At 35.3% G+C, this 18,341-nt stretch overlaps 1 protein-coding gene and 1 long non-coding RNA gene across 4 annotated transcripts in view; one reads left to right on the top strand and one right to left on the bottom strand.

The window, feature by feature from the left end:
• Positions 1 to 15,939, top strand: LOC145230224 (uncharacterized). Of its 3 annotated transcripts, XR_013860602.1 has the most exons (12): positions 1 to 157; positions 6,651 to 6,841; positions 9,749 to 9,829; positions 10,502 to 10,737; positions 11,074 to 11,246; positions 11,635 to 11,783; positions 12,394 to 12,497; positions 12,912 to 13,041; positions 13,332 to 13,418; positions 13,585 to 13,733; positions 13,984 to 14,085; positions 14,667 to 15,939. It is a non-coding gene; the product is annotated as an uncharacterized LOC145230224 (long non-coding RNA). The 3 variants fall into 3 exon arrangements; XR_013860600.1 differs by lacking the exon at positions 12,394 to 12,497 and having other exon boundaries at positions 13,332 to 13,497; XR_013860601.1 differs by lacking the exons at positions 1 to 157; positions 6,651 to 6,841; positions 9,749 to 9,829; ... (2 more) ...; positions 12,394 to 12,497; positions 12,912 to 13,041 and having other exon boundaries at positions 11,230 to 11,246; positions 13,332 to 13,497.
• The window catches only part of LOC145229711 (angiopoietin-related protein 1-like), a 3,939-nt gene continuing 953 nt past the window's right edge, over positions 15,356 to 18,341 (bottom strand). Inside the window, exons 4-5 of the mRNA XM_080095044.1 lie at positions 16,131 to 16,259; positions 15,356 to 15,542 (exon numbers count right to left, since the gene is read on the bottom strand). Coding sequence (XP_079951170.1) covers positions 15,356 to 15,542; positions 16,131 to 16,259 — 316 coding nt within the window. The remainder of the gene's footprint in view (positions 15,543 to 16,130; positions 16,260 to 18,341) is intronic.

The following is an 18,341-nucleotide window of genomic DNA, read 5'->3' as shown; positions in this document are numbered from 1 at the left end:
AGCAACCTATTGAACAAGGTTTAGTTTAAACTGTTCCTAATATTGCAACAACTCTATAATGTTAAATAGATCGTGGATTAAGCCAAATGTCTCGGCTCTGCACATATGGATTTATTACTTATGTGAAGCAATCTCAACTTTCTGATGCTGTTTTAAGGTAACTGTTTTTTCATGTTAGTTTTTAGCTGACATGCACTATACAGTTATTGTGCTGTTGATGTCTATGTATATATTTGTTGTATTTAAGCAGTGGCTAAGATTCAAAGCAATTATGTTATAGCAGCAGAGTTGTAAACGGTCGTGAATTTTGACACGAAACCCGGGCTGAACCGAATTGTTTTTGAGAAGCTTTAGAATAAGTTAAGAATAAAAGCATATAAAGCACAATCAAGTTTGCCATGCTCATTAAACACATTAAAACGAATCAAGCTTCCGGCTTGGTGATTGTTTTAGGGCTATTGTGTCGCTATTTTTTCTTTTGCCAAGCGAAATAAAGACAACTCAACGCAAGCTGGTCTCTATGCATTCCCATATGCAGTGGATTTGAACCCTTGACAAAAATCTTTCCAGAGACTTGTTCTCTGCCAACTGAGTTACACAGACTCAGTGATAAACCTGTCGAAATTTGAATCACAAGAACTGTTACCTTTCTTGTATGCTGTTCATGTCAGCTTTGTAGTAGGGGATCTCCAATTTGACCATTGATCAGCTAACGTTAAAATATTCATACTGGGATTAGTCTTGAAGCGTCCATGGAGACCAGCGATCACTGAAAACTTATTTTTTTAATTATGGTACGCCAGGCCCATTGAATGTGTCATAACCAATCAAACGGCTGTTCCCAGTATTTCTATACAGCAGGGTTTTAAACAGTTCTGTCAAAGGTACTCGTGAAATTGATTGGTACAACGACATATGAAATACATTATATCTAGTTTTTTATTTACCTTGTATGGCAATGAATAATGATTCCAAATTCAGTTTTTTTTAACATCACAGATATTTTGGGCGCAATCAAATGCAGAGATGAATTTGGAATAACTGATATTTTTACCTTGGCACAATCGAGACCTAGATGATCTCATAACCAATTTTTTGAGCTTTATTATTCGATTAACTGGATGATTTTTAAACAGTTTCACAAATTCTATGCAATTAATTGGATTGTACAATCAACTAGTATGCAACTAACAGACTTCTTCTTTTATATTCTTTTATCCTGGCCCTTTAGGTCAGAAATGCCAAACGTAATGAAACTTGAAGGTTCAGCAACCTTTCAAACGCCACCTGCCAAATTACCCCTTATTTCAATGTGATATAATAATGAATTGGCAATGGCATTGCCCACATTTTTCTGTGTAATAATAGTTTATTGTCTCAGCTAATTTAAATATCAAAACAAAAGGAGGCAGAATAAGTTGTTGCCTGGATTTTTAAAACTTAACTCATGTTATAATACACTGAAAACCAGCAACAAATTTATTTAAATTGTATCAAAAAGTGAAAATGAATTAGCAAATTGTTTTGTGTGCCAGGAGTTTCGGATCCCTGCAGTAGTTCATTGTTGTGGTTTGTTGTTCAAAAAATTAAACCCAGTTGGCCAAGTAGTCGGAACTGTTGCATATTCAAAGCCAAGTGCTTTGTGGTTTTTAGTCATTATGTAAGTAAATGCACTTTTAACCTCCCAACATTGCCCAGCTATTAGTGAATATTTTAGCGCAATTATGCTGCTACGATTTGCTTCAGCAAAATTAACTCAACTAAATTAAATAGGCCCCGTATGCCCTATACCATGTAATTTTTATTGTTTTGTCTGAGTATTCTAAACAGCAATTATGACATAACAAGGGTTGTATTGAGTCAGTAAATTGCTAAAAATGGAGCATAGTGTAGGTGCTGATGACGTTTTTAGCTTGTCTGATTCCTTGCTAAATGCTCAGTGATCTCATTTTAAAAGTAACAAAACTGATTTCGCTTTTGAACAATTTTGAAAAGGACAAGAATTGTTGAAAAGTTTTGATGTTATATGGTTAATAAGGCTAAACATGTAATTGTTTGCTGCAAGTTCCTTGTAGATACAGTTTAATTGATGTAAAGTAGCTGCAAGTCTGAAAATGTAAAAGCTTTAACAATTTTTGCCAATTGGATATATACTCGTTAATAATTGATTCTATCACCTGTTAACTTCAGTAGGGATGTTAAGCTCTAGGCAGCCCCGGAGTTATTTATTGAGTCCTTTTGTTGATTTTGCTGGACATAAATTTTAACCTTCAAATATATGTTTTTAGCCAGGGGTGCACAATCTTTTTGCTATGACAGTCACGTGGCAGATCCTAATTACCCCGACAGCTAGCAAAATAGTTTTATTTACATCGTAGCCACCAGTACATAGATTTTAGTTTTTTTTTCACTGCCACATAAATTCGTCTTTTCAGCCGCATGCAGTTGCATGGTCGCAAGTTGTGCACCGCTGTTTCCATCCCTCAAAATCCTTAAAAAAATACGTAGCAGAAATACATCAAAGGCAGGTAGTCAAATTGCTTGCCATATGTGATCAGGTTCATTGTTTACTGATTTTATGGGTTAGGACTTGTTTATGTACAGTCAAGTGGGGTAAAAAAAAACATTTTTTGAAACTTTGTTGCCAAACTTTTATTTTAGGCAACAAAAGGTCAGTTTTTCTTCCCAACAAAGCTGATGGGGCTACTTTTATAGTTATGTGATAAGTTTTTGATTTTACTAAAAAACAAAAAATATTTGACGAAAACTATTTTTTTTTAACCTGAAAAAGGTACAAAAAACATTGTCAGGCTAAAAAAAGTGGACATTAGGACCATTTAAAAAAAATTAGGTGGGAGTTGGAACTTTAATTGAATTATATGAACTTAATGAACCATTTTAAAGTCAAAGATAAACAGAAATTTCATTAATACATTTGTTGCAATGAATAAGCCAAAAAAAACACAAGCCACATGAATTTCTTTGTTTTCAAAATTTTGCAAACCAGACTTACAGCAGTTGGCAAACTGTTTGTAAACTAATTAAACACTTTTAAATTGGTGTTAAGACTTTCCATGGCTTTATACCTTTATTACACTGCATTTATTGCCTTTGATTGACGTAACTTTAAGATAACCCACAGACTTCTTTAAGATAACCCACAGACCAAATGACGTAACTTTAAGATAACCCACAGACTTCTTGAAATAAAGTTTCATTTTCTGTCCAAAACTGATTGAATTACCACAAAATGAATTGATTCCCCCCATTGCCTTACTTTTTGGCATTATTTCATAAGGCCTGGACCCAAATTTGTACTTTCAGCAATGCAGATATACTTTTTGGTAAAAACGTCCTCCAAAGCTGGGTCCCCAATGCAATTTTGTACAGCTTTGGTTTTATGTACATGTTTTATGGACTTACTTTTTATTTTCTAAACTTCCAGATGACAAATAAAAACATTTGGGCAAAAAAAATTTCGTGTGCAAAAAATACACTGTTTTTTATTACCCCATTCCTATAGAACAGTTTGGGGTAAAAACAAACAACAGGATATCTGAAAAAATATGAAAGCTAGCCAAGTGGAGTCTTATTTGTTTAATAGGTCATAGTTATGACACAACACAGAACAAAGGTCATTGACACCAAACTTGTAATAAAAAATCTGCAGGAAAGTTTTTAAAGGTTGTTGAAGACTTTTTAACATACAAATTTTTCTACCGTTGTTTCAACCAGCAGAACATTGCCTAAAAACAAAATCGGAGAGTGATTTAAGGCTGACTGTTTAGGCACAGAATAAATACATCTTATGAAAAAGAAAGTATTACAAATTTGTTTTTGGTTTAGCTGTGAGGGTATTGTTTTTTTACCCCATTTGTCTATAATTTTTAAACAAAAACCAGCAGATAATTGGCGGACGATGGTGAAATAAAGATCAGAAATGCGGTCGTTGCAGCGAAAAGGTTGTTTAAGTGTATAAAACTAGACTAAAAATCACATGCTGCCCTCAGCATAATTCCCAAACTGCAATGTGGCCCGCGAACCCCAGGAGATGAATTCCCTGCCGTGCATCCTGGTATTTCTTTAGGGGCCCATCTGACATAAAGAGACTGATAAAATTGTTTATGTAGTCGTTTTCCAATGACGTAACTTTAAAGTGAAGGGACCTGTTTTCTTCTATAAAACGGTTTAAAGCGAGATAATGTTCCATATTCGGTTAATATTTTACAATATTACAATGCGGAAACAAGGTTGTTCATGTTTCAAGATGATTTGGAAATTGCGCTTCGAGTCAGATTTTTAGTGTTTGTTGGTTGCAAGGTGCGGCTTGTCGTTTGTGGCAGCGATCTGTGCATCAGATCTGAATTTCCGCCGCCAAGTTTGAATATCTAGCGCCGTGTCGATTTTTAAACTACCATAGTACTGTAATGGGGCCTCCATATGATATCCAGTCTGCAATGGTGATTAAAAAACAAACAATATTTGACAATAACACACCTTTAGGGATTGCACACTTGAATCAAACGATGTGAATGTGATGTGCGATTCATGGGCATCCGCAGCTGGGGGCAAGAGGGGGCACGTGCCCCCCCCCCCCCCCTGGAAAAAAGAAAAACGCAAACGGTCGCAGAATCGCAACTTAAAACAAAACACAATAAACATTCACACAGTGTGATACAAAAACTATTTCTGAAACTTAAATTGAAGAAGCCCTGGGTCTCACCCCTTTATTACAAGTGTAACTGTAACAGAACAGAATAAGGTTTAACAACAAATTAAGTGAATCGAACATTATTACTTAACAATAGTTCGGTAACAAGCATATTATTACGTCATTGATGGATGTGTCAAACTGGCATTATGTGATATCTTCACTGTATTTGTTACATCTGATAAGGTTCGTCAATGTAAATCCTACTTCCGTTAAAAAGTATTTGTCAACCTACCACATACTTCAGTGATGTTTAATATTGTGTTTATTGTATTATTTTGGTACATTGGGATTGGCAAGAATGAGTAGCACAGTCAGATTTTTGTTCTGAAATACCGATTATTGAACGGCGATGTGACGATAGTTTTGCCCTCCCCTTTTTTTTCCTGCGGCCGCCCATGGCGCGATTGACAACAAACAAGAAGAAAGGTGTGATTTCAAGTTTTATTTCAAGGGAGATTTTCTTCACAAATTGTTGTACCCATGCATAATGCGCATCCCAGATTTTAGGCAACTATTTTTTGAGTTTGGGGGCAAACTTTGGTGAAGTCAATTAGTTAATTACTGGATAAATTAACACAATGTACGGTTTGCTTGTGTGTTGGTTTAAAGCTTGATTTTGTTGAAGATGTCAGAGCGTAAGCACTAAGCCCTTTCCTGAAAGTTGACACTCATCACTATTAGGGATGTTCAAAGTAGAATAATTGGCTATTCTAGAATAATTGATGCGAATCTAGAATATCGAATCCAATTCTTATATTATTTTTGACTGACCAATCATTAATCTTGACTACAACTAAAGTAGAGCAGTTTATAACATTATAGAACATATTTTTCAATTGTAATTTAAAAAAGAACCAACCCAAACAAAGAAAAACACTGGGAAAATCTTTGCACAACTGCATTGAAACTAAATGACCTAAAATCCACTAAACCAGAAAATGAGCATGAGGTTAAAAATAACTTTTACCATTTTATTTCGTGATTATTATTGCCTTTAGTAGAAGTAAGTATGTTTTAAGCATGCTGTGATAATTTGATTTGTTGATGGTAGAGGACTGACATAGACTCCCTAGTGTACAAATATATAACGTTTGTTAACCTAAAACAACTGCAAAAGCAGGCACCCTAGCAAAGTTAAAACATTGGGTGATGTAAAGCTGGGACATTTGGTGATTTTAAATTCCAAACTACCAGCGATTTTGCAACACAAAACATGAACTTTGTAGCGTTTACTCACTACATTTTTATGTTTGACCAAATCGTCATATGTTACGGGATGCCATCACTGTTTTTGCGATATTGACAGAAAATCCCATGCTTCCAATCGCTGCCTAACGCCATGACCGTTAAATTTTTGTTGTGTCCGAAAAAAGTCGGAAACTATTAGATGCTGGTAAGACGTTGCAAAAAGTCACCGGTATGTCATTTAATGACATAAGCATAATCACGTGATCAGATGCGTAACAAGTGCGCTAAGCGTTAATTATGCCTCCAACGCACAACCGTCGCTATGGCGTTGTTATAGCGACGTTATAGCGACTCGTGACTTGGCCTTGTAACTTTGCATAGCGCTCACTGATTTGACGGCGACGATGCACTTGCCGTCTTTGCAACTGGTACAACGACCGGGCGTCGACGTAAAAACGTAACACATGTGTTTACATTTTTGCCAACGACGAGAGCACACTTTTATATCGGTTCCAATTACCCGATATAAACGGCAAAAATGGATTCGAATCTAACTGGATTCGAATCCAAAGGATTCGTTATTCTACTTTGAACATCCCTAATCACTATTACATTACTTTAGAAATTATGGTGCCATAACATGCACAATCAATTTTTAATTTACATTAATTGGCAGCAGATTGTGTAATTCTTTTTATCTAATTAGCAAAAAACTTATTATTAGCAGCATGTTACATTATATGTGCAGGCAACTAACTTGTTTGATCTGTCCCTGGATTACTGCCCAACTTCTGGTGTCCCCTGCCAATTTGGATCACCCTTACCTCAATGTTATTCCATTTAATTCTGGCTGAGTTAAACATCAAGCCTAAAAATGAAACATGTGTGACCATGTCAATAATTTACAAAGCAGTGGATGCAGTTAAAAAGAATAAACAGGTTTGTATGAATTTATTGAATTTAGTTCATATTATATGTTGCATTTTTGTTGTGTAGTGGAGATATGATGAATAACTGTCAGATATAACTTACTGCTGTTTTGCATTGTATCACTTCTTAGGCATATTTACACTTACTGTGCATATAGATTTAATAGTTTTTAAAGGAACTATTTCTGTTCATCATGTTATACTAGGGTTGGATATTTGACCAATCAAATAAAATCTGGTCACTTGACTGGCCAAATACTCGTCAAATTCGTCAAATAATAGTCAAATACTTACAATTAAATTGCAGTATTAGTTAACAATTTGAAGTTGAACCTTGTTATAAACCATAAGCAATGGATATATCAGGTTTTAACTCTTGTAAATTCGTTTGTGAAATAGAAAATGTTCAGTTTATATTATATTATAACACAACATTTTTCGACTACATCGCATGTCCTTATTTTACCAATGGCCCTTTCAGTGTGTCATATTTTATTTCTATATTTTCAGTGTGTCCGTATTTTTATTCAATAATTACATTTGCAAACTAAGTTCTTACAATATTCTATATACACCAGATTGTCTAACTTTGATTGAGATATAGCTGCAAAACTTGCTCATTTTTTTTTCTTTTTTTCTTTTTTCTTTTTTCTTTTTTTCTTTCTATTGCAGATTTGTTCCCACGTTTTGGTCAAGAAAGAATGGTTCAAACTTTTTCAAATTTACACACATTACAGATATTGGTCTAAAGATGGTCCATGTGAATTTTGACCCCGTTTGATCCCTCGGTTCACCCACAGCCCCCCCAAAACGTGAAATTTTTAGCGCGGCTATTGTTCCCACGCTTTGGTCAAGAAAAAATGGTTCAAACTTTTTCAAATTTACACACATTACAGATATTGGTCTAAAGATGGTCCATGTGAATTTTGACCCCGTTTGATCCCTCGGTTCACCCACAGCCCCCCCAAAACGTGAAATTTTTAGCGCGGCTATTGTTCCCACGTTTTGGTCAAGAAAGAATGGTTCAAACTTCTTCAAATTTACACACATTACAGATATTGGTCTAAAGATGGTCCATGTGAATTTTGACCCCGTATGACCCAGAGATTCACCCACAGGCCCCCGAAACATAAATGTGTCTAACGCTCGTTTGGTCAAGAAAGACACTGTAGGCAGAAGTACCAAGAGAGTAACTCACTGGTTTTTGATAGCGGGAGGGCTCAGCTTGACGTCGGACAGACGTTTTACGAGACGTCGTTTCAGTGAATCAGCTGTTTTGCACAGCAATGCTATGTCGTTTTATTAAGTTATCACTCACATTTTTAGTTTTGGCGAAGGTTTCACACCTATGACGTGATTTAAGCCTAATAACCGTTCTTCTGTTTTGTATATGTCAAGAAAAACTTTGTTAATGAAAATTAAGATGAAAAAATTAACTTGACTTTTTTGCCAAATAAGTTTTTTTTTTAAATGCTCGCTGTCCGGTTGGCCGCCGGTATTACAAACACAGCTCAGGACTTTCTTCATAACGTAGCGTTTTTTTGACAATCAATTTAAGAGTCAATACTCAAGGCATGTATAAATTAGGCTTAACAGTATTGTTGAACACGAATGACGGCGTGCTATTGAAAACGGTGTCAAAAGGTCAAACAGTCGTTTGGCGTGTGCACCCTGAGAGGTTACTACAGGTCAACGGTACTCGTTTTGCGAAACAAAGTTAAATGAAAAACAATTTGTTATGTATACACTTGTAGCAAATTGCTTTTTAATTTAAACTATCTGTAACACAACTGTTACAGCTTTCTAGAAAAAAATTGTCTTAAAAACCCGACCTTGGAGGACTATATCTGGGTCAAAGCAAGAGATTAGATTTAAGTCTTTGTTACGTTTTTTTAATTTTGTAATTACATGACAATAATAGTGCAAAAAGAATACGAACAATTTTTCTTTATTGTTGGGTTAATGCTTTCTAAAAATTTGTCCTTAAAGAGTGTAAAAATCACCGCAACATTTGTTTACTGCAAATCCGCACAAACGCGCGTGTGGGGACCCATCAGTTTTTGTTTAAATCATATGTGTAGATCAAATGATGTGTATAGTTAATTGGTAAATATCGTATAGAATATATGGAAGTATATCAGAAAGCCACTCTTCTAGTTCTTCTTAAAGTCACAATTTATATTGTTGTGCTATTCTCATTCTTGAAAAAAATAAGGAATAAATAAAAGCTTGGCTTGTACATATAAATTATTCCAAAAATCGGCTTGACCTAAAGTTAATCCACAAAATCTATTTAGGCCAATTATAAGCCAAATATCTACAAACATTTTTTTTAACAATTACAGAAAAAGATACTGTAGGCCTTCAAGTTTACACAGCTGCAATGCCGAAGTAAATATGCAATGACATAAGTAAACTACCTTTTTCCATAGACAAATTATACCTGATTTTTATTTATGTAGAAACTGTGCTAGAAGTTATTGATGTTTTTGTAATTGCGCTGCAGATCTTAACTGTAAACGTTTCACCTAAATGTTTTGGGCATTTATTTCTGATGAACAAAGTACATATATACTAAATTTTAAACCACATATTAATAAAAAAGTATGTCCTAAACTTTGCTACTCCAGGGCGTTTAGAATATTTTACCGTTTCCAACAACCAAAAAGCAAGCCCAAGACAATTTATTACACTTCAATTTTTGAAATTAATAATAGTATTTGACCGGTCAAATAGAGTGGGATTGGCAAGCCAGTCAACCGATCAATTACGGTCAATTGACTGCCTTGCCAATCCTACATATAATATTGGTGTATGGGGGGAAGCTTAGAATTTATTGTCGTATTCCACCTTATTATAGAAACATTTGTAAAGTCTCTGTCCCTCATTCACATATACATCTTTTTATATAACCCAGGTTTCTCTAAAGAGTGTTTACTCAATGCCATTCACGCAGTATGTCCATGGCAACAACACAATGTTTCTCCTACATGTGCAGGTATGTAGGTAGCGCAAGCATGCACAACTTTTTAACTATATATGCCCACATATAAGATCCCTATTTCAACAGCGGCCACCAGTGTGCCTATGTTTTTGAAAATTGCAGTTTTAAGGAAATAGGATTATCTTCCAATATCCCATTTACTGACGCATAAAAGTACAGATAGATATGTAACTTGGTTCAAAGACAACTCAACGACTTGCTTCTAACAGTTTGTCACATCACAACGTATTGCTACATGTTATCTCTTAAGAATGTAATATGTATGTTTTGAGACCTTGAAATCTGTTACTTAAGAAGCCAAATGCTGCAAAAGCAATTGTATCACTACATGGTTTATTAAATATATATCACGGTCACCAGTATGTGCATTTTAAAAGATGCTCTGACTGCATAAACTTTTATCTATTGGGACAAGCTGCTGTACTGCCACATTTTATACAACTCTAACTTATTGACTTATTGTTAAGCATTGAATTAAAGGGATTAAAAATTCATCCTGGCTTTCTAGCAAGCTTGTAAAGAACAAATGTAACTCTCATATTAATATCTGTCATATTAAATTTGGGATTTTTGTGTGAAAATTGTGTAATCTTTGCTTCTTCTGCAATAATACTTTCTTTGCCTTGTAAAACCACAACACTATTAACAAGTTACGTTGTTAAACAGGTGAAAAACTTCCGTGTTTGGTCGGTTCTTGGATCACTGCCCCACTTTTGGCATCCCTGGCCCATTTGGATTACCTTCACATGAATGTTATATCACTAGTCAATACGAAATATCAGTTTCTTCATCACCATGTTCGTTCCGGTGCCACAGAGTATGCTTTTATAGAGGAAGATGAGAATCAGTGGATATTACCAAAATGACAAGAATAAACAAATCAGTGGATGGACTGCAAAAAGGTTAATATGAATTAATTACTTTGGAGGTAGTGAAACATAACAGTCATGATGCTCCTTGACATGGTGTTCCTTAACTGCTGGTGCATCAGGTGTTTGATGAGTTTCAGATAAAATATTTGTAATTTGCCATGATATATATCTACATTAAGACTTTAAACAGTAAAATAAAAAAACAAAAGAGATTTGTTTAGATTATATAAAACCACAGACCTGTAAAACTTGGTTAAAAATGTGATCGGTTTGCAAGCTCGACAAAGTTAAAAAACACTGCATTGGAATCTATTTTGGTGTTTTATAACACACAGTAAAGTTGTCTTTAATTATGTTTAATTTTAGAATTTGACCGAAACTGAAACTACCATTGGAGGGATGTGTTGCTAAAACTGATGGAGAGATGTGAATATTTGTTACAACTGTTTTGTTACTCTGATGGTCGGCTTGGTTATCAAACACATACAGAATTTATGGGAGAAAAGTCATCAGGATGGACTTGACTGATTCTGTTTTAGGTGAGCAATTTTTATGCATATTTAAACTCTCTACTCTAATGAAGCATTAGTATCCTTTAGTTTGAAAACATGAGAATTGTTTAGAATAAGGTTCAATATTCACTTTCTAATCCTGGAACTCGAAGCCCAGGCATTTGTTGTGGTATTTTAGCTATAAAACATAAGATGACTCAGCAAAAGTAAGTATCTTGTGAAACACTTCTAATAAGGATAACAACGGCCCAAATAGACTTAAAAAGTGACATACTTTATTTTTTAAAATGCTTTTGCCATCATCAGTGGTATGAAGGGGCCAAAACATTTACATCCCTTTATATCCACTTGAGTCACGTAAAAGATTGATAAACAGGTATTATTTCAAGATCCTAATCTTTGTTGCAATGTTTAGGTTGCCCGTCTACTTCAATCCCTTAATGTTTTGCTGGAAAAAAGTAGAGTAGATCACGAAGACATTAATATCAAACGACAAAGTCAATGTTACAACCCAATTGGCAAATTCAGACGAAACGAAACATCTATGGACTGGTTTTTGCTGAGGTAGGATTTTCCCATTTGTGTGTGATATGATTGAGAAATGACAGCTTCCATCAAAACTGAGGTTAAGATGTACTGATCTGTGTTAGTAAATGTAATTGCAACACACAAACACATTCATGTAGGGTCTTAAGCATGTTGTTGCAAACCTGGGATGAAATATTTATTCTTGTCCTGTATATGGTAGATATATGGTGCTACATGCTCCAGTCTTAGTAGTTTGGACAATATAATACCTATGTTCTGTGGCTATAAAATAAAACGAGCGCACAAAATCAAACATCACGTCTGTGTATTTTTGGTGAAGTGCTGGTTAGAAGTCTGCTGTGTGATTGGGTGTTGATTGGTAAAAAAGAATTAGAAAATCAATAAATATTTCTCCAAACAAACCACCACTCGAATTTAGGTTTATTGACAAACCTGCGTCATATGGCCTTGCAAAGTTTTACCTTTTTTTTGAATATAATGTTTATCTGCAACTAAGACTAGCATTAAAATCGTTCATGTACAAAATTTTGGATCCATCAACAAAATACCATTTGAACATCAATGACATAAAATCATTTTTTCTAATTAATTTACAACATTTTAAAATTCATTCTTAATGAATTAGCTCTGCTGGTCCATGTGCTGCATGAAGCAAATACAATGACAGTTGGTAACTATTATTCCTAATCACCAATCCTCCACTCTGATAGACTTGATGCTTCCGGCAACGTAAGTAAATTTTGCTGGTTAAAGTTCAAACTTGGGTTAAGTTGCCCTTATAACCATGAAGTACACAAACAGAAGGGGGTGCGAAATATATTACCAGTATTTCAATCTTTACTCAGTTTTTGGACATTTTTTGCGTTTGGTCGAGCAAGTCCTATTAGGATAAATAAGCGACATTTCACTATTGTATTTTGCAAATATAAAGGTCTGTGCAAAAAAGCAAATTTAAATCGAAACCACAATTAATCTCACCCAACCCTAACAACTTTTGACGACCCAAAACACCTGTTGTTTTGTCGAGTGGTGGACTAAAAAGCTTGAATTTGTTTTTTAACCAACCTTAAAACTGCCAACACTATTTTGAAATAACGATTTGTCACAATTTGCCAACTGTTAAATTTCCTTCTTCACTGACAGGTGAATCCCTCATGCCTCCCGGTGGTTGTCGGAGGATTGCTGGATGTCGATTGTCAAGAGGACGTCATCAAAAGTCTGATCCTGGTTGTTCAACTGATGAGCTCGTAGAGGAAGTGGAGAAGAGGAACAGGTAAAGATATTGTTGCTTTGCCCGGAACATAGTTGAACAAGTTTTAAGTTTAAGCTCTTATTTTGTTCGCTAAATGCTTTTGCCTTCAATTTATCATAAGCCATTATTTTTTTCTGGTCTTGAGACAAACCCCTCAACAATACAAGACTCAACAAAAACAAGTAATTAGTGACCTACTTTAAAAATCTCTTGCTGCATATAATTTAATAATCACAATAGCTTAATATCAGATATTTTATTGATGTTATATCTGTAAATGTTTTTATTTAAGTTTGTTTACTTTTGTGTAGGTTTCCAAGATGGATGAAGTGGTTGGTTCGCCGCCTGGAAGTCCTGCTGCACAACAAGCGACCCCAGCAGATAAACAGACAGACTCTGTGAGTTTAAAGACTGTGATTGCTTTGACAAAGTGCACAGTTTTGCGGAGTGACGTTTCCCCAAATTGGTTTCGATCAGGTTGGTGTAAAACCTTGGTAAATCACCATTTGAGCTACAGGCTTAGTGGTTTGCCTGCGAAAAGTCATTCATGTCGCTATTTTTCAGACCTGGTGTGCTGTGATTTGTACAATACTGTATTGCTGGCCTGTACGAATGCTACACGACTGACAAAAGAAGTATATATATTTGGAGTTGTTAGCTGATGGTCAAACTGGCGATCCCCTGCTATTAAGCTGACATGTGCAGCATACGAGGTAGGCAACGGTGCTTGTGATTCGACTTTCTGTTGCTGTGGATGATTAGTCGCATAAAACAGATGCTAACCCGCTTTGGTCATGTAACCGCAAATGCACTTGATTTATCTTTGGCTTAAGTGTAAAGAACACGTCATAATTCTGACGTCACCAACTTATGAGTGGTTGAAAGTCTTGGTTCGTTATTTTAATGAATTTGTCAAAATGTTTCACCAGACATTTTGTTATTCATTTGTTTTTCACGTTGCAGACATTGAGTGGCCTGAAGGAGATGAAATTCTGCCAGACGAAGCAGTGAAATTGATTCGACATTTGCCAATGAAAGATTTCAGCGATCGAGCAGGCTCAAAAGGTATTTTTAAAAAAACTACAACTTGACAGTATTTATTAGAGATAGGTACCGAGCAGCGGGGTTTTTGATGCTCGGTACTCGACACAAAATCCTCTGAACATCGTATAATGATAAGGCAGAGTTTAGATAAGGTTAAGTTTAGAATGTATTAGCATAAGTATTAATTTCTTGAAACACGCAACCGGTATACAATGACCACATATGTGGAAGTTGTTTGTGTTTAGCATCATAACAAAGAACGGCAAATCAGCGTTAGTGACAAAATCGCTGAAGTTTATTATAGTTTAGTGATTTTTCAGCCTCAAGCAAGTTAAGTTGATATAATATTTGCAACACAAACGCAATTCTGTGTATTACGTTGGAAAAGCCTTTCGAAAAAGAGGCTACGCCTCAATAAAAATGGCGTATTTTTTTGCTTTTTCTATTGAGCCCACACTCGTGGCTTCCCTGCAAATAACTCGTGACCCCCTTTGGCGACGGTTGATCCGCGCAACATTGTACGGAAGTCAACCACAGCACACGCGCCACATCCGTTGTCATGACGACCCAGTTAGAAATAACGTTCTACCCTTTGTTGCTAGGGCAGCCGAGGAATAAACGGTGTTACCATGACAACGGTGTGAAAGCAAATGATGCTTTGCATTTGTTTCCATGACAAGAGTGACAAAGTCGGTTTCAACTTTCGTAACCATGGCAACAATGTTACAAACCATTTCTCCGTTACCAGGGCAACCGATTGAAGATGACTCGACAATTTTTACAATTGTCGAACACTTGGCTTAATGGCTTAACTTTAGTTTCTGCGGCGCTTTCTAACTTTCCCAGAGCTACGTGATTTGTGTGCAGTAAGTTGAAATTTTGAATTAAAGTTTGTTAACTTCTGCTTATTCTGTCTTTTCTATCCAAAAAATCTCCAAATACAATTCAACAAGTGCTGATTAAGCCGTGTATTGTATTCACAAAATCAAATCAATGTTTTTAATACAAACATTTTTACACGTATTTCAATTGTTAGTAATAAAATCACGGTTTATCTGCATATATATTTACATTTAAATTACTTTGCAGAAAATGGGTGAAACCACTTTTGGAGAAAAAACTTTTTTGTAAATCCTACTCACTAACGGTTACAAGGTAGAATTATGCGAATTTTTATTTTAGCAAAATTTGAGCAATTTATTTAACAGGGTAATTGTATTTACGTAATTTACACTGATACGGGAAAATCAATAAAAGTCCATATTTCATCTTTGGAAGTGAAATGTTGATTTTATTCGCATTTAAACATCATCGTTGATTCTTTAAACGCTTCCCTACCCCCTTTCCAGTGATACCAGATCATGTTGCGGTCGTTACCTCCTCTTCCCCATTCAGCGTTGAGTTTAGAATAGTAACAACTATTATACCACCATCCACCGTCAGCGCCGTGAAGAAGTGCACAGTTGTCTCCATACCTCCTGTGTCACAATGTAATATTCCAATAAAACTTAACCTCGATACAAACTACACAAACACATAGTGCAATATTTAGTCGTGTGTTTCAACCAATAGCGCCATTACTTTATCAGTTGTGACATCACACAAGCTGGTTTAATGATTGTATGACGTCACACGGGAACTACCAAACGTCATACGGCGTCACACGCAACTACTTTTATTTTTGGTATTTTTTAATAAACGATTTTAAACTCGATTATAAAACATACGAGTGAGTCGTTTTATGTGCTGTGGAGATTTTTTTATTTGCTCAGTTTTTAAAAAAATTAGTAAAAAATAATTTTGCATTTTTTTTTATTCAATATCTGCAGTTGGGATTTTTTTCTTTATTAAATCGGGTTTTCCAAATTTAGTCAAATTTTTTTTAAGGATTCGTATTTTGTATTTTTGCCCGTTGATTTTATATCATTTCCGTGCAATTAATTAGCGCAATTGTTTTTGTCTTGCAATATGACGTCATAAAACAAACTTACAATGAAACAAAAATAATCTTGTTCATTTGACAATGCGGAAATATTTGTATACTTATGAACATAAACTGTATTTACCAATCATTATCCCGATCTTTGGTGGTGAATTGCCTTCCGTTCTGATATGCCAAACTGTCACCAGCTGTTCCACTGTAGCAAGAAACATGTAAACGATAATTGTCTGATTCGTCGTCGATTGCAAACGAACTGCGAAAACAAAACACATTGTTGGTGTTATTTGTGTTTATTATGGCTCCCCTTTCACTGAACAAAACACATTTTGTTTTCCTTCAGGTTTTTGTTTTTCCACGTTTTATGAAAACGAGGTTTAAACCAGTCGAACCAGAACTGCACCCGAACCCGCGAACCGGTTCGAGTGGTTAACTTCATTAAACATATACTGAAAAACTACACCAACACTTTGTGTCTTTATAAAAACAATAGAAGTTTACACGTAACTGTTCATTTTAGTTTTTATATTTATGACCCCATTAGACTGTTATGTGCCCTAGTGCGGAAAACGATTTCGAGTTGTGAAAACAAAGAAAAGTTGAAAAACATTTTGTTGGAGGTGCGCTGTTTCTTCCCGGTTTCGCAGTTCCTCCTGTGAGTGGAAAAACTTAAATGTGATTTTTCTTGTAAATGGATATTCTTATTAAAATACAGTCGTTTTAGAAAACAAACAATTCAACGCCGTGTAATTATTGAACAGAGAAATAACGGAATAATCATTAACAAAACAAAAAAATATAGGCTAAAATCAAAGATTCAGTCTGCAAAGGTAAGGTTTAAAAATTATGACCAAAACAGTTAATTGAATTTCCCTACTTAGTTTTCATTTTTAATATTTTAAACCTTCATATGACGGTGTTACTTAACACGTATTATACAAAGACTTGTTATGCGAAATAACGATAATTTCGAATGTGAAAAGGAAATACTTTGTCGCTAACGAATTAACGAAATCCATCCTTGTTTTAAAAGACTTCTCACGAAAGGAAATAAATTAACTAACGATCGAATTGACAAGAAGTTTTGTGGTGCTACAGGCAAAAGTCTTGCGAAAGACATTTTATTAGTTTTGCTTGGGATGGTGTTGAATATCATCTAACACAGGCATGTCAAACTCGCGGCCCGCAAAGCCCTCCAATGCGGCCCACGACACAACAACAATTTTGTCAGATTTTTATCTAATTATTCCTAATTTTTCTTACTTTTCAAAGTGAAAGCTATTATTTGAACACACATTTACCGAAATGTAATTTATAAACACAAATTCATATGTTATAAATATAAACGGTAGTAATTAAACCGTTTCAGTCAAGGGTATACAACCTGCGGCCGTACGGGCACATTAAACTAAGTTATATGTACTGACGGCCGTGATGTAATTACAACTCCTTTGCCAAAACTTTTGATTTTCAAACTGCCCTCAACAGATTTTGTGTTACGAAAAACAGTATTACCAGCCTATATGCGTCAGACTTTTTGTAAGCCTTTTTTGTGCAAACAATGCGAAAAAACGGGTAGGAAAGGCGTCACAATATAGATTATGACATAATAAACAGTTAAAACTGATCTTCACATTGTGCAGTTCAATCTGTGCAACAAGTTGGAAATTAATCTGGGCTTTTGCGGCGTCAATAGTTGGTGTATATATATGATATAAACCTGTAATTTTTAAACAAAAACCAGCAGATAATTGGCGGCTGTTGGTGAAATAAGGATCTGTAATGCGGCCGTCAAAGCGAAAAGGTTGTTTAAGTGTATGAAACTAGATTAAAAATCACATGCGGCCCTCGGCATATTTTCCAAACTGCAATGTGGCCCCCGAACCCCACGAGTTTGACACCCCTAATCTAGCAAACATAGTTAGCTATGACAAGTTGCAATTGTTTGTCCGAAGTTTAATATGTTTCCGAGAATAAATACACCGCCATAAAATAAACAACAGCGTTTGATTGCTGATTGCGGAGAAGCGAATTAATTTATAAAGTGTAAGTGGATTTTTAGGGTTGAAACGTTTGTCCAATGAAAACAGTTTGTTGTTATTAGCCATAATAAATCATTGGCTGCCATTTTCCTATTTACCAGCGTGACACAAGGAAAAAAGTTGTGCGTTGAACCGACCCAGTAACTTTATACTGTGACGTATTGAACTTTTTGTCAATACATTTTAGCACTTTCCCAACTAATGTGTATTTTTTGTGTAGGCGAGAAGCTCTTTTTCACCAAGTGGAGGTGTGCCACTTTTTACACGCCTAGTAGGAGCAGCGTTTTTCCACTCTC

This window comes from Phallusia mammillata, chromosome 5 (assembly GCF_965637545.1).
Source record: "Phallusia mammillata chromosome 5, kaPhaMamm4.hap1.1, whole genome shotgun sequence".
In the NCBI taxonomy this organism is placed as follows: Eukaryota; Metazoa; Chordata; class Ascidiacea; order Phlebobranchia; family Ascidiidae; genus Phallusia; species Phallusia mammillata.
The sequence above is the reverse complement of the archived record's forward strand: the minus strand, read 5'-3'. Positions and strand labels throughout refer to the sequence as shown.